Raw genomic sequence first — 13,491 nt, 5'->3', positions numbered from 1 at the left:
GGTTAAAATGAATTAAATAATTAACAAGGGAAATTCCAGTTCTTTGACTGTTTTCGCCTCGTGATTTTTGTTTCATTAGAATTACTTGGGTAGGGGCTATGCCAAGTAATTCTGTTAAAGTAAGTTTGATCTCATCAACGGTTTGATCGTTGGTGAGACCTTTCAAGACAACCTTGAACGGCTTGGCGTTCTTGGTGTCATATGTAAAAAATTTGTACATCTTGTCAGTTAAATACTGAACAAGACGATCACGACCCTTTACTGAGTCGGCTAATAAGCGGCATTCACCTCTACGGCCAATTTGATAGGTAACTTTAACGTCAGAAACAAACGTTGAAAGTTCCTTTTTGAATATATTAAATTCAGAAGAAATAGTTACCACAATAGGTGGAACTTTCTCCTTTTTTAAAGATTTTATATTTTGTATAGTTTCATTATTAATAACTTCCATTTCACCAGCTTCTTGCTCAGGCAAAATATCAAAAGGATTGTCACTACAGACACTCGATGTGTCAGAAAGAGATGCCTCTCTTTTCCTCCCCGCAGCGATGCGAGGTTTCTTTTTCCGTCCAGCCATTTCAGGTGATACGAAAAAAGTTAAAACAAATGTTAAATTCAAAAGTAGGTAGTCTTGAGAAAGACTGATGGGAAATAACTTTCAGGTAGTCTTTAAAAGACACACTGACAAAACACAAACTTTGAAGCTATAGGCAGTCAAAGACCAGTCCACAAGCAACCGAAAAAACGTCTGATCTGTAGGACAGTTCAAGACGCACTGAGCACGAGTGGTTGATTTTTCCTTTAAACGATGTTAATCAATAAATTCCAATAAATTATTTTGATTATTGAATTTCATAGATTCAACTGCACTAATACAGTGCAGAGCAGGGATGTTACGGATGTGATTTTTAAGACATCTGCAGATGCGGATGCGGATGCGGATATGTGATTACGGATGCAGATGTTGATGTGGATGTCAATTTTCATGCGGATGTTCCGCATTCGCGGATGCGGATATCCGTAGCATCCCTTGTGTTATATTTTGCTTTTTTCACGTAACCATGCCCCTCCCCAGTGCAAAAGTTATTTGGACGAGCAGTAAACACACCATGGAAAATTGTTCTGCAATATTTTATGAAGCGGTATTTTTTTTCCAATATCCGCATGGTATGATGCGGATGCGGATATGTGATTACGGATGCAGATGTTGATGCGGATGTCAATTTTCATGCGGATGTTCCGCATTTGCGGATGCGGATGCGGATGCGGATATCCGTTACATCCCTAGTGCAGAACATGTAACAAAACGGGATGATCAAAAGAATAAGAATTGTGTATTAAAACGTAATTACATTTAACTACGACGGCCATGTAGCATGTACCACTTCCACTTTATGAAAAAACAACAGATACAAAAAAAAAACGTTGCGAGCTATTTATTTAAAATACATATACACTAAAGTCGCGGGGGATACATGCCGCGTAAAAAAAAAATCCGCGTAAATTCCGGAATTCGCGTAAAAAAACCGCGAAAAAAGCGACCTTAGTATATTTAATTCCGTTTTACCGAGACGATCAGTAGGAAATCTATTTATAATTCACAGTAAAAACTTCTGTATTTAGTGATTATATCAAATACACTAAAATCGAATTAGTTTATTCTGTGAATATGTAACTGTGTATAGGTGTCAACAATATACTTAATGACTGTCATAACTGAAGAAGCATAAAATATAACAAAGATGAAGAAACATGTAGAAGAATTGATAGTGAAGGAGAGAGAGAATGAGCGAAAGAGAGAAAGAGAGTGAGATAGAGAAAACGACGAGAGAGAGAGAGAGAGAAAAAGCGATAGAGATCATTTCGAATGAAAGGTCCCAACAATGTTCAAAAAGGTAAATATTTCATGTCAAAAAAGATCCTTCTAATAGAAAGCACGCTCAGTATGATTTTTGAGGATCTCCTGAGCTTTTATTTGCAACTGAGACAACAAAATCAGATAATGCGCTCTGCAAGAGAAGCGTAGCAGATTGTGAAATAACACACATATAAAAAACATATTCGCACATACATACGCACATGCACACATACACATATTTACAAACATTGCTCAGTTCGTCGAGCTGAGTCGAATGGTATATACGTTTCGCCCCAAGGCCTCGGATGTATTTTGCGTTTCACGAAGGATTTTTAAACCTTTGTTTTAGTATAACCAACAGTTTTTTTTATTAATAGTTAACAACGAAAAAAAAAGAAATATAAAGTCATTTAATCGATTAAAACTTCATCAAATAACTCAGGGTTCAATTTCGCGATGAGAATATCCTCTAATGTTGATTCTGCTAATGATAGCCGCCTGTCTGACAAAATAAGTGCCAGCGCACTGAAGGCTCGTTCGACTGAGACTTGTGTTGAGGGGACCGCATAAACTACTTCGGCCACCTCAAACAGTTCTTTGCATGTTATTTTTTTTCCTGCCAGCTGCTCCAAACATCAAAATTGTGTTCTTTTCGTGTACCGACGTCTAGAACACTCAGTTGCTCTGTTATCGTATTTTTTCGCGAATTTCGGTTGGAGCTGGGAAGTGAACCTCCATATAAAGTCGTTAAATAATCGTCCAAGTCGTCTTTTGAGGAGGCCACTTCAAAAATGGAATTTTCAGGTTGTGTATCACCTTTTAAATTGGAGATACGGGCCGATGTATTGACAATGAATTTCTGTAAATTTGAAGCAAAATGATAAAATTTGTGATATTTTATTATTATTGTTATTGTTTTTAACCATTATATGGTCGGCGTGCAGCCAAACCGAAGCTAGCGCCAAAAATAATATTTCGAGTAATTGGCATTCAAAGTTCAATTACCCCATTTGTTTTTTTGCTAGAGATTTTTTGTTATTATATCGTTATAATCTATTGAAATGATTTCGTTTTTTCATGATACATAGATTATTACTCTTCACATCCCCTCATGTTTTTGTTGACTTAATTAAAAAAGATGGCGCTTGGTTCGTTCTGGTCGCACGCCAACTATTTGATCAGCTAATAATATCTTTTATTGATTGGCTTGGTACCTGGGTGTACACCTGATTGAAATTTATGTTACTTAGTAGAGTTTAACTGATTTTATTTCCCTAAGTATTCGTGATAAGGAAATGCACCTACTTAAGGCGTAAGGTTATGGTTCCCAGGATTCATCCGGTTCATGGAGACTCACGTTCCTTGTTACTTTGAAAATAATGGAATCATTGGTATTAATATTGAATGTTTATTATTAAAATATTAAATGTTAAATACTACATATTTCATATTACGTAATAAATATTAGATATTTAATATATCAAAAACAAATAAAAAATAAATGTTATATATAATATTTAAATTAAAAAAATATTAAATAAAAAATATTAAATATTACATATTTATTATTAAATATTAAATATTAAATATTAAATATTAAATATTAAATATTAAATATTAAATATGAAATATTAAATATTAAATATTAAATATTAAATATTAAATATTAAATATTAAATATTAAATATTAAATATTAAATATTAAATATTAAATATTAAATATTAAATATTAAATATTAAATATTAAATATTAAATATTAAATATTAAATATTAAGTATTAAATATTAAATATTAAATATTAAATATTAAATATTAAATATTAAATATTAAATATTAAATATTAAATATTAAATATTAAATATTAAATATTAAATATTAAATATTAAATATTAAATATAAAATATTAAATATTAAATATTAAATAATTAATATTAAATATTAAATATTAAATATTAAATATTAAATATTAAATATTAAATATTAAATATTAAATATTAAATATTAAATATTAAATATTAAATATTAAATATTAAATATTAAATATTAAATATTAAATATTAAATATTAAATATTAAATATTAAATATTAAATATTAAATATTAAATATTAAATATTAAATATTAAATATTAAATATTAAATATTAAATATTAAATATTAAATATTAAATATTAAATATTAAATAATAAATATTAAATAGTAAATATTAAATATTAAATATTAAATATTAAATATTAAATATTAAATATTAAATATTAAATATTAAATATTAAATATTAAATATTAAATATTAAATATTAAATATTAAATGTTAAATATTAAATATTTAATATTTAATATTTAATATTTAATATTTAACATTTAATATAAAATATTGAATTTTAAATATTAAATATTTAATAATTAATGTTAAATATTAAATATGAAATATATACGAATAATATAAAATATTATATATATAAAATTTGATATTAAATAATAAATATTATATTAAATATTAATAATTAAATTTCAAATATTAAATATTAAATAATAAACATAAGATATAAAAGAATACATATTGAATATAAAATATAACATAATTATAAAACGTTATACATTAAAAATTAAATATCAAATATTACATTAAATATTAAATATTCTATAATAAATATTGAATTTTAAATATCAGATGTTAGTATATAATATATAAAAGTTTAGATTAATCTTTAAATATAAAAATATCTGAATTTGATAACATACCCGTATTTGCTCTTTCTCGTCAGGAGTAAACACACGTGAATCCTCATAGTAAAATCGGGGATCCAGCAAAATGGCGGCTTTGAACGGCATGTTTTCTTTTAGAGACTCCAATCGTTTCAAGAGATTCTTTGAAAGTTCTTCTGCCATTGGATTGTGTATTAACTTCGTCATTCGGATCGTGTTGATCCATAACATATGGAAATCCGACAATCCAACGTGCTTATCCTGAAATTTGATTGTAGCCTCGTAAGTTGGAGAAAAAGCTTGCACGAAGTTATTGACGAATTTCCAATTGTTATCTAAATCTGCAATCAAAAAGTGATCAATGTTTGCCAACTTTTTTTTATTTCTATGGTACCTAGTTCTTTGTGTATTGCACCCAACTTAACGTAGAACGTTTCAAATTTGTTGAAGTGCTCTACCATTTTAAAGACTCCACCCCATCTTGTCTTTGCGTATAACGGCGGCAGCGCTTGCCCTTCTGCCTCGAAATACGCTTCATAGGAAATTTTGCGGCAAGCTTTGGCGATGTTAGTCACTGCTTTTATATTGTCCTCGTACAGCTTTGTAACATCAGTAACGGCAAGCTGCATTGTGTGAACAGCGCACCTCACTAAGCTTACACTGTCCTTGAACTCGTCTAGAACATTCGAAAGAACTTCCCAATGCTCCATTTCACCGTTCTCATCTTCATGCTCTTCGGCAATTGCTCTCTGCAATTCGCGTACAGCAGCGCACATGTTTGACCCATTATCCGATGTGACGGAAAAAACGTTTTTAAGTCCAACGTTATATATGCTTAACACATCCAGTATCTTGGTTTTCAAAAATTTTGCCGTCTGTTTTTTCTTAACCTCGACCATTCCTAAAACAAAAAGGGAAGTAACTTTCGCGATTCTGATTTATATACACTAATGTCTTTTTAACGCGGCCTCGATAATGAGCAATTCCACAAAAAAAAACGGGCAACCAATTTAATCGACCTTTTTTGATTTGGCTGAAGCTTTGCATAGTCGTTTATATGGGCGAATTATGCCATTTTGTGCTATTGATTTAATTTTTTGGGTCGTGACCCATTTTGAGAAACTTTTGAATATTACTATTTTGGAAAGGTATTGATGATTACAAATATTTTTAGGGCCAAAACGGTTTGTTTGATCGGTGTGTCATCTTCGGCAAAGTTGTAGATAATAATTTTGTCTTTTCGAGAAAATATACACTAAAAAATATTTCTCTTTTGAAAAAACAATTTAAAGAAAATTTAAAAATTAACTATCTAAAAAGCTCATTTTTTTCTATAAAAACTACATAAGATTACCTAAACAATGCAACCGAAATCAAGAAAAAAAGTTATATTTAAAAAACAAAAAATTCTTTTAATATATTTTTCAAGGGACATTTTTTTCCGAAATGACAAAACTGTTATTTAAAACTTTGTCGAACACACTATGCCAATTATTGAAAAACCGTTTTGGCTGTAGAAATGTTTTTAATTTCCAATAGAGCACTCTATGGAAGATTAAGAATATGTTTGCAGTCAAAACGGTTCGTTTGATTGGCATAGTCTCTTTAGTTACAGATAACAATTTCGTTCTTTCATAAAAAACGGACCCTGTGAAAAATTTTTTTTTTCAAAATATAACTTTTTTTCCTGATTTCTCCATAATCGGACCGGTAACATTGTTTGGGTAATCTTTTGTAGTTAATATAAAAATAAATAGATTTTTTAAAAATGAGCTTTATTAGATAATTAACTTTAAATTTTTTAAACCTTTTTTTCAAAAAAAAATGTTTTAATGTATATTTTTTTCGGAGAGACAAAACTTCTATCTACAACTTTGTCGAAAACGTCACACCGACCAAGCAAACTTTTCAGCCCTAGAATATTTGTAATCATCAATACTTTCCCGAAAGAGCAGTTTTTAATAGCTTTTCAATAATGAGTCTTGTTCCCGAAAATTAAAATTGAACCAATAGCATAAAATGGCATTTTTCGCCCATAGAAACGTCTATGCATAGTTTCAACCAAATCAAAAATGACAATTTATAGAAAATATTAAAACTAGGATATTTTTTGTGAAACTTCTCTATTCAAAAAATCGCATAAAAAGAAAATTTCCAAGATTTGTGTTCGCGATTATTTAAAAAACCGCGTAAAACGTAAACACGTTTTTTAACTCGCGTTTATTAGAAAACGCGGTTATGAGTTTTGAGTTTCTTTTAAACACGTTGTTTTGAAGAAAAATAGTTTTACCCTTGTTAATATTTGAAGGAGAGCCCCTTCTGATAGTAAGGTTAATTATCATTACTTTTATTCCTTCAGATATACTTACCAAGAGTTCTAACCTTGATTTGGTCATCCTTCATAAACTGAGCGTTTATCCCAAGAATGTGCCGTCCGTGACGAGAAGCCGAGTCTATTTTTAATGAAAATAGTTTACCTTGAAGCTCGTCGCTTATTTTGTTTTTAATTCGATTCGCAGCAGTTTTCAAAAACTCCAGTGTTTTTGTTGACGTGAAGGTGCACCCTAAGGATTTTCCAATCGGATCCAATAGTGCCCGCATTTCCGGCCAATCAATGGAACACAGAGGCATGTTTCTAATTGTAATTAGTTTCACGCATGATGATTTCAACGTGTCTTCATCTATCGCCACCAATCTCTTCCGTGGTTTTTTACTTTTCGGTTCAATCTCTTCATTGTCCCTAAAAAATCCCTTCGTTTTTGCCAACGTGAAATGCGTGTTACGAAAGTGTCGCACAAAATTCCCTGCATCAAATTTTTTCTGGTAATATTTACATTTGTCTTCTTCCCCGCCGATCTTACACCAAACACCACTTTCATTTTCGAAATGAAATCACGCACCATATCACGAAACTTCCTTTTCTGCTGAGCCATATTAACTTTCACTTTTATTCAAATATCACAGTAGAAATATACAGCAAAGAACAAACGACGCTTCAAACGTAAGAATGCTTTACTGATTGACTGTTTTTCCGGTCGATCATGAACATAAACGAAAAACGTAATGGTAAAGCATTAAAGCATTGTACGAAGTTTCCCGAACGGACTAGAATGCCGAGGCGGTGCTGCTTTTGCGGAAACAACACGCACGCTGCCCGTTGCATATTCGTTCTGTTTTGAACCTTTCGTGTAAATTAAACGTGCTGCAGATACAAGTGCTGAATGCTGGAGACTGATTGACTGTTTTTTCGGTCGATCATGAACGCAAACGCAAAGCGGTATGTGAATGCCGGCAGACGATTTTATGACGGACATGAAAGACAAAGCGGCGGTCCTTTTGCGGAAGCAAACGTTGCCCGCAGCTCGTTCCACATTCGCTCCGCTTTGGACCGTTCTTTGAAATTGAACATGCTGCAGATACAAGTTGAAAATGAGCGAAGGATCGCACAAAAAGGAAAGCATGTCACTGAACGAGAAAACGTTCAAGCGTCTTTTTAGAAAAGGATTTTTCAAAGCTCTGGTCCGGAGTGGTGTCTGGCCCGCTCACTACCATCATGTCGCTCCACGCATGTACAAAACGTGGGCACACGAAGAAGACATGCTCAGCAGTCTCTTCCGCATCCGCGCACTCGGGACACATGGGGGACCCCGCATGCCCGAATCTGTGTAGATACTGCCTAAAGCAACTATGGCCTGACAGAATCTGTGTCAGATGGAAGTTCACTTCTCCTTGGCGCCTCCCGACCCATCCGGATACATCCGGAATAAGTCGATGCGTCCATCTACCCTTCGCGGAATTGGACCACTCCTGCTGCCATCTGATCATCGAGAATGATCTTCTGGTACCTCGTATGCCCCTTGTGTCACGTTGATCGAAGCATTCTACGTCCTCCTTAATGGCTATGCTGATAGGCATCATGCCGGACAGGACGCAGATTGCGTCGTATGACACAGTTCGATACGCGCTCGCAACCCTCAGGCACATGAGCCTGTAGGTACTTTCCAACTTACTCCGATGTTTACTAGTACCTAGTGCTTTGGACCACACTGGCCCGCCGTATTTAGTATGGACGAAGTCACGCTAGCTAGAAGTTTCCGATTGCTGCCGTACACTGCTGAGCTATTGGACATCATGCGAGATAATGCTGCAATAGCCATTGAAGCCCTCTTACAGGCATATTCGACATGGCTCCCGAAGGCGAGCTTGTCATCGATCATCACCCCCAGCAGCTTCAGGGAGCGCTTAGAGGCGATGGTGCAATTCCCGACACTGATCAACGCCTGTTGCTTCGACTTGCGGTTATTGACAACTAAAATCTCCGCCTTATGATGCGCCAGCTCCAGTTTTTTGGAGCGCATCCAGTCCTCGATGACGCTTATAGAGTGCGAAGCCGTCAACTCAACCTCCTCGATCGACTCGCCGTAGACCTCAAGTGTGATGTCGTCCGCAAATCCAACGATCACAACCCCTTGGGGGAGATTTAGTTTCAGCACTTCATCGTACATGATATTCCAAAGTACCGGGCCCAGGATGGAACCTTGTGGAACCCCTGCGGTAATTGGGACACATTTTTGACCCTCGTCTGTGCTGTAAACTAGCACACGATTCTGGAAATAATTTTCCAGAATCCTGTACAAAGACACCGGAATGTCTAGTTTCCGAAGCGAGTGGGCTATGGAATCCCAGCTAACACTATTGAACGCATTTTTCACGTCCAACGTGTCGATTGCGCAATAGCGAATGCCCCATCTTTTACGCTGGAGTGCTACCTCTGCTGTTTTGGTGACGGACAGAATAGCATCCACCGTAGACTTGCCTTTTCGGAAGCCGAACTGGTTACTCGACAGACCGTTTGCACTTTCGGTGTACCTAACCAGTCTATTGAGAATAACCTTCTCGAGCACCTTACCCGCCGTATCGAGCAGACATATCGGTCTGTATGCCGACGGGTCACCAGGTGGTTTCCCTGTCTTCGGCAATAAGACCAGCTTCTGTCGCTTCCATCTCTCTGGGAATGTACAGTCATCCAGGCACTTCTGCATGACTTCCCGAAATACTCTGGGGGCTTCTTTGATGGCCTTCTTCACAGCCAGATTCGGAATCCCATCCAATCCCGGTGCCTTGCTCACCTTCAGGGAGTTGGCGATCGCGATGAGTTCCTCATTCGTAACCGTTTCCGCCTCCTCTGCCTCGGCACGGCTAACGCCGTCACTCATATATTGGGTGTTCGGCAGGTTGGCCGACCACCTCTGGTCTGAGTTTGAGATACTGAAACGTCGGTGAAGTGACTCGCCAGCCGGAGGCCAAGGATTTGGCTCGTGGCGTGGAAAGAGTCCCTCTATGATCCGCTCAAGCATCGCTGGTGATTTTTCTGCGGGCGCCATCGCACCCTTAGTCTTGGCCATCACCATCCTATAGGCGTTACCCCACGGGTTAGTGTTGGCACTAGCGCACAGTCTCGAAGCACGCACGTTTACTAGCTTTTATTGCTCTCTTAAGCGCCGCTCTTGCGGAATTGAATGCCCCTCGACGATCTTCCCTTTCTTCGTCGGTTCGCGCACGTTGAATCCTTCTTCTCGCTTGAAGACACGCTCTGCGGAGGTCCACTATCGCGTCGGTCCACCAGTAGACTGGTGGCCTTCCATGCCTAGGCTGGCGGTTCCTAGGCATAGTGGCGTCGCACGCCCGCGAAAGTATGGCAACAAGTTGATCAGCGCTCGGGTTACGAGTTCTGCTCGCCTCGTGTTTTAGTCTAATTGCTTCCGCAAATACCTCTTCGTTGAAGTGTGATATCCTCCACCCGCGAGGAGCTGGAGTGTTAATTCTACTCGCCACATGCGGTCTCGTTTTACAGTCTACGCTATAACAGACCGCCAGATGGTCGCTATGAGTGTAGCCATCGTCTACCCTCCAGTTCGTGATCAATCCTGGACTACAGAATGTCACATCGATGATCGACTCCGTGCCGTTTCTACTGAAGGTGCTCTTCAAGCCGACGTTGGCCAGATCTATGTTGAGCTTCGCCAAAGCCTCCAACAAGATCCGGCCTCTCTGGTTTGTGCGTCGACTTCCCCACTCAGTTGCCCATGCGTTGAAGTCGCCCGCCACTACCAACGGTGATAGACCGATCAGCTCCCCGGTGGCTCGGTCGATCATCCTTGCGAACTGCTCGGTAGACCAACGAGGCGGAGCATAGCAGCTGCAGTAGTACACTCCGTTCACCTTGGCAACCGCGTATCCTTCGTTTGAAGTTGACACTATCTCTTGAACCGGGAACCTGCTCGTCGTCCATATTGCCGCCATACCGAACCCGTCCGAAATCCAGTTACCGTTTCCGGAAGGAATTCGGTAGAGGTCCGAGATTATGGCAATGTCCGACAACGACTCAGTGACTGCTTGGTATAGCAGTTGCTGAGCCGCGAAGCAGTGGTTCAAATTTAGCTGTGTCACTCTCACGCCCGTGGCTTGCTAGTCGGCTTACCGGCCGTGCACCTCGGGCCTCCCATTATGTGCTTTGCGTCACGCTTCCCGGTGCACGCCAAGCACTTCGGGGGCTCTCCGCAGTCTTTGCTTTTGTGGCCTGCAGCGCCGCACCGCCTGCATAGGGAGCTCCTGTCAGGCCCCTTGCAGCTAAAGGACTTGTGTCCTTGCTCGAAGCATCGAAAGCAGACCCCCGGCGGCTGGTAGATGCTTAGTGGGCACAATGACCAGCCCACTTTGAGCCTCGCTACCTTTAGCGCCTGGTTTGCGTCTACTGACGGAAGCCTGACAGTGGCGGTCTGGGTTCCTACTGGGCCTTTGCGCAGTCGAACTGCCTCTGGTGCCACAACCACTTCGCACTGCTCCTTGAGGGCATCCACGACTTCGCATGACTCGGTGACCTCGTCCAGGTATTTAATTTAAAGGGTTACCTGCGACGTGAGTGCCCGAACCTGCACTCTATCTCCAAACGCCTCTTGGGCCAATGCCCGATAGGCTGGGCCCTTGTTTCTGGCTTCTTTGCGGAGCTCGACGATCATTTCTCCCTTGCGGGATCAGCGGATGCTACGCACATCTGCCCCCAGATCTTTAAGCTTCGCATCGCCTCTCATTGCCTTAAGAACTTCCGAGTACTTTGACTCTTCTGTCTTAAGGATGAGTGCGTCGCCCTTATTTTTAACTTTCTTCGTCGCAGGATTTTTAACCGGGTGCAGTTTTTTGGCCACCACTTTTTGGTTCCTACTCCTTCCCGGAACCGTTACCCACGGGTTACCGGGAGCCTTCTATATATATATATATATATATATATATATATATATATATATATATATATATATATATATATATATATATATATATATATATATATATATATATATATATATATATATATATATATATATATATATATATATATATATATATATATATATATAAATATATATATATATATATATATATATATATATATATATATATATATATATATATATATATATATATATATATATATATATATATATATATATATATATATATATATATATATATTTTTTTTTTTTTTTTTTTTTTTTTCAGGTGGAGGGGAAATTTGCATTGGGTTGGTTCAATCAGTGACCGGACCCACTAAAACCCCTCCAGTCTCCAGCCCATAATACTCCCCGGGACCACCGCTAGGTATTGCTTCGGGGAGCGGCTTTTGTGCTCTGTGCACCCTCTTGGTTCTATAGATCTCTTTGCTAACTTAGCTAACTAACCTGGAGACTGGCCGTTAGCTAACACTGGCGTGTCGGTGGTCAACCTGTCGCCTGTTTTGCAATTCCAAAACTATTTGAGAGGCGGCTGTACAAACCGCCCTCCAAATGTTTGGGTCTTTACACATCCTCCGAACTAGGTTGTCCGGAGTGGTGTCTGGCCCGCTCACTACCATCATGTCGCTCCGCGCATGCACAAAACGAGGGCACACGAAGAAGACATGCTCAGCAGTTTCTTCCGCATCCGCACACTCGGGACACATGGGGGACCCCGCATGCCCGAATCTGTGTAGATACTGCCTGAAGCAACCATGACCTGACAGAATCTGTGTCAAGTGGAAGTTAACTTCTCCATGGCGCCTCCCGACCCATCCGGATACGTCCGGAATAAGTCGATGCGTCCATCTACCCTTTGCGGAATTGGACCATTCCTGCTGCCATCTGATCATCGACAATGACCTTCTGGTGCCTCGTATACCCCTTGTGTCACGTTGATCGAAGCATTCTACGTCCTCCTTAATGGCTATGCTGATAGGCATCATGCCGGACAGGACGCAGATTGCGTCGTATGACACTGTACGGTACGCGCTCACAACCCTCAGGCACATGAGCCTGTAGGTACTTTCCAGTTTTCGACGATGACTGTTGGTACCTAACGCTTTGGACCACGCTGGCCCACCATACCTAAGTATGGACGAAACCACGCTGGCAAGAAGTTTACGCTTGCTGCCATATACCGCTGAGCTATTGGACATCATTCGAGATAGTCCTGCAGCGGCCGTTGAAGCCCTCTTACAGGCATAGTCGACGTGACTCTTAAATGTGAGCTTATCGTCAACCATAACCCCCAAGAGCTTCAAGGAACGCCTTGAGGTAATGGTGCAGTCACCGACTCTGACCACCGCCTGTTGCTCTAATTTGCGGTTGTTCACAACCGTAACCTCCGTTTTATGGTGCGCTAACTCCAGTTTCCTAGAGTGCATCCAGTCTTCGACCTTGCGTATGCAGTGCGCGGCCGTCAACTCGACCTCTTCGATCGACTCGCCGTAGACCTCTAGCGTGATGTCGTCTGCGAAACCGACGATCACAACCCCTACAGGGAACTTTAGTTTCAACACCCCGTCATACATGACATTCCACAACACCGGGCCCAGGATGGAACCTTGCGGTACCCCTGCGGTGATTGGGACGCACT

General features: G+C 38.8%; 2 protein-coding genes across 5 annotated transcripts in view; both read right to left on the bottom strand.

The window, feature by feature from the left end:
- LOC129726106 (kelch-like protein 18) overlaps window positions 1–13,491 on the bottom strand; it is a 205,762-nt gene that overhangs the window by 120,243 nt on the left and 72,028 nt on the right. The gene's annotated exons all lie outside the window — the stretch shown is intronic.
- Window positions 2,183–7,159, bottom strand: LOC129726108 (uncharacterized). Its single transcript, XM_055682760.1, has 4 exons — window positions 6,933–7,159; window positions 4,958–5,464; window positions 4,600–4,904; window positions 2,183–2,717 (listed from the first exon to the last, which is right to left on the bottom strand). Exons 1-4 carry the CDS (start codon window positions 6,964–6,966, stop codon window positions 2,463–2,465), a joined length of 1,101 nt encoding a protein of 366 aa, XP_055538735.1. The 5' UTR covers window positions 6,967–7,159; the 3' UTR covers window positions 2,183–2,462.

This window comes from Wyeomyia smithii, chromosome 2 (genome assembly GCF_029784165.1).
Source record: "Wyeomyia smithii strain HCP4-BCI-WySm-NY-G18 chromosome 2, ASM2978416v1, whole genome shotgun sequence".
Lineage (NCBI taxonomy): Eukaryota > Metazoa > Arthropoda > Insecta > Diptera > Culicidae > Wyeomyia > Wyeomyia smithii.
Note: the sequence above shows the minus strand (reverse complement) of the source record. Positions and strands in the feature narration are given on the sequence as shown.

Excerpts from the sequence above, each read along its gene's own strand:
- LOC129726108 (XM_055682760.1), bottom strand. The coding sequence starts at position 6,966 with ATGAAGGATGACCAAATCAAGGTTAGAACTCTTG. Across the intron at positions 5,465-6,932 it reads AATCAAGGTTAGAACTCTTG|GAATGGTCGAGGTTAAGAAA; the intron begins GTAAGTATATCT and ends TTTTTGTTTTAG. Across the intron at positions 4,905-4,957 it reads TGCAATACACAAAGAACTAG|ATTTAGATAACAATTGGAAA; the intron begins GTACCATAGAAA and ends TTTTGATTGCAG.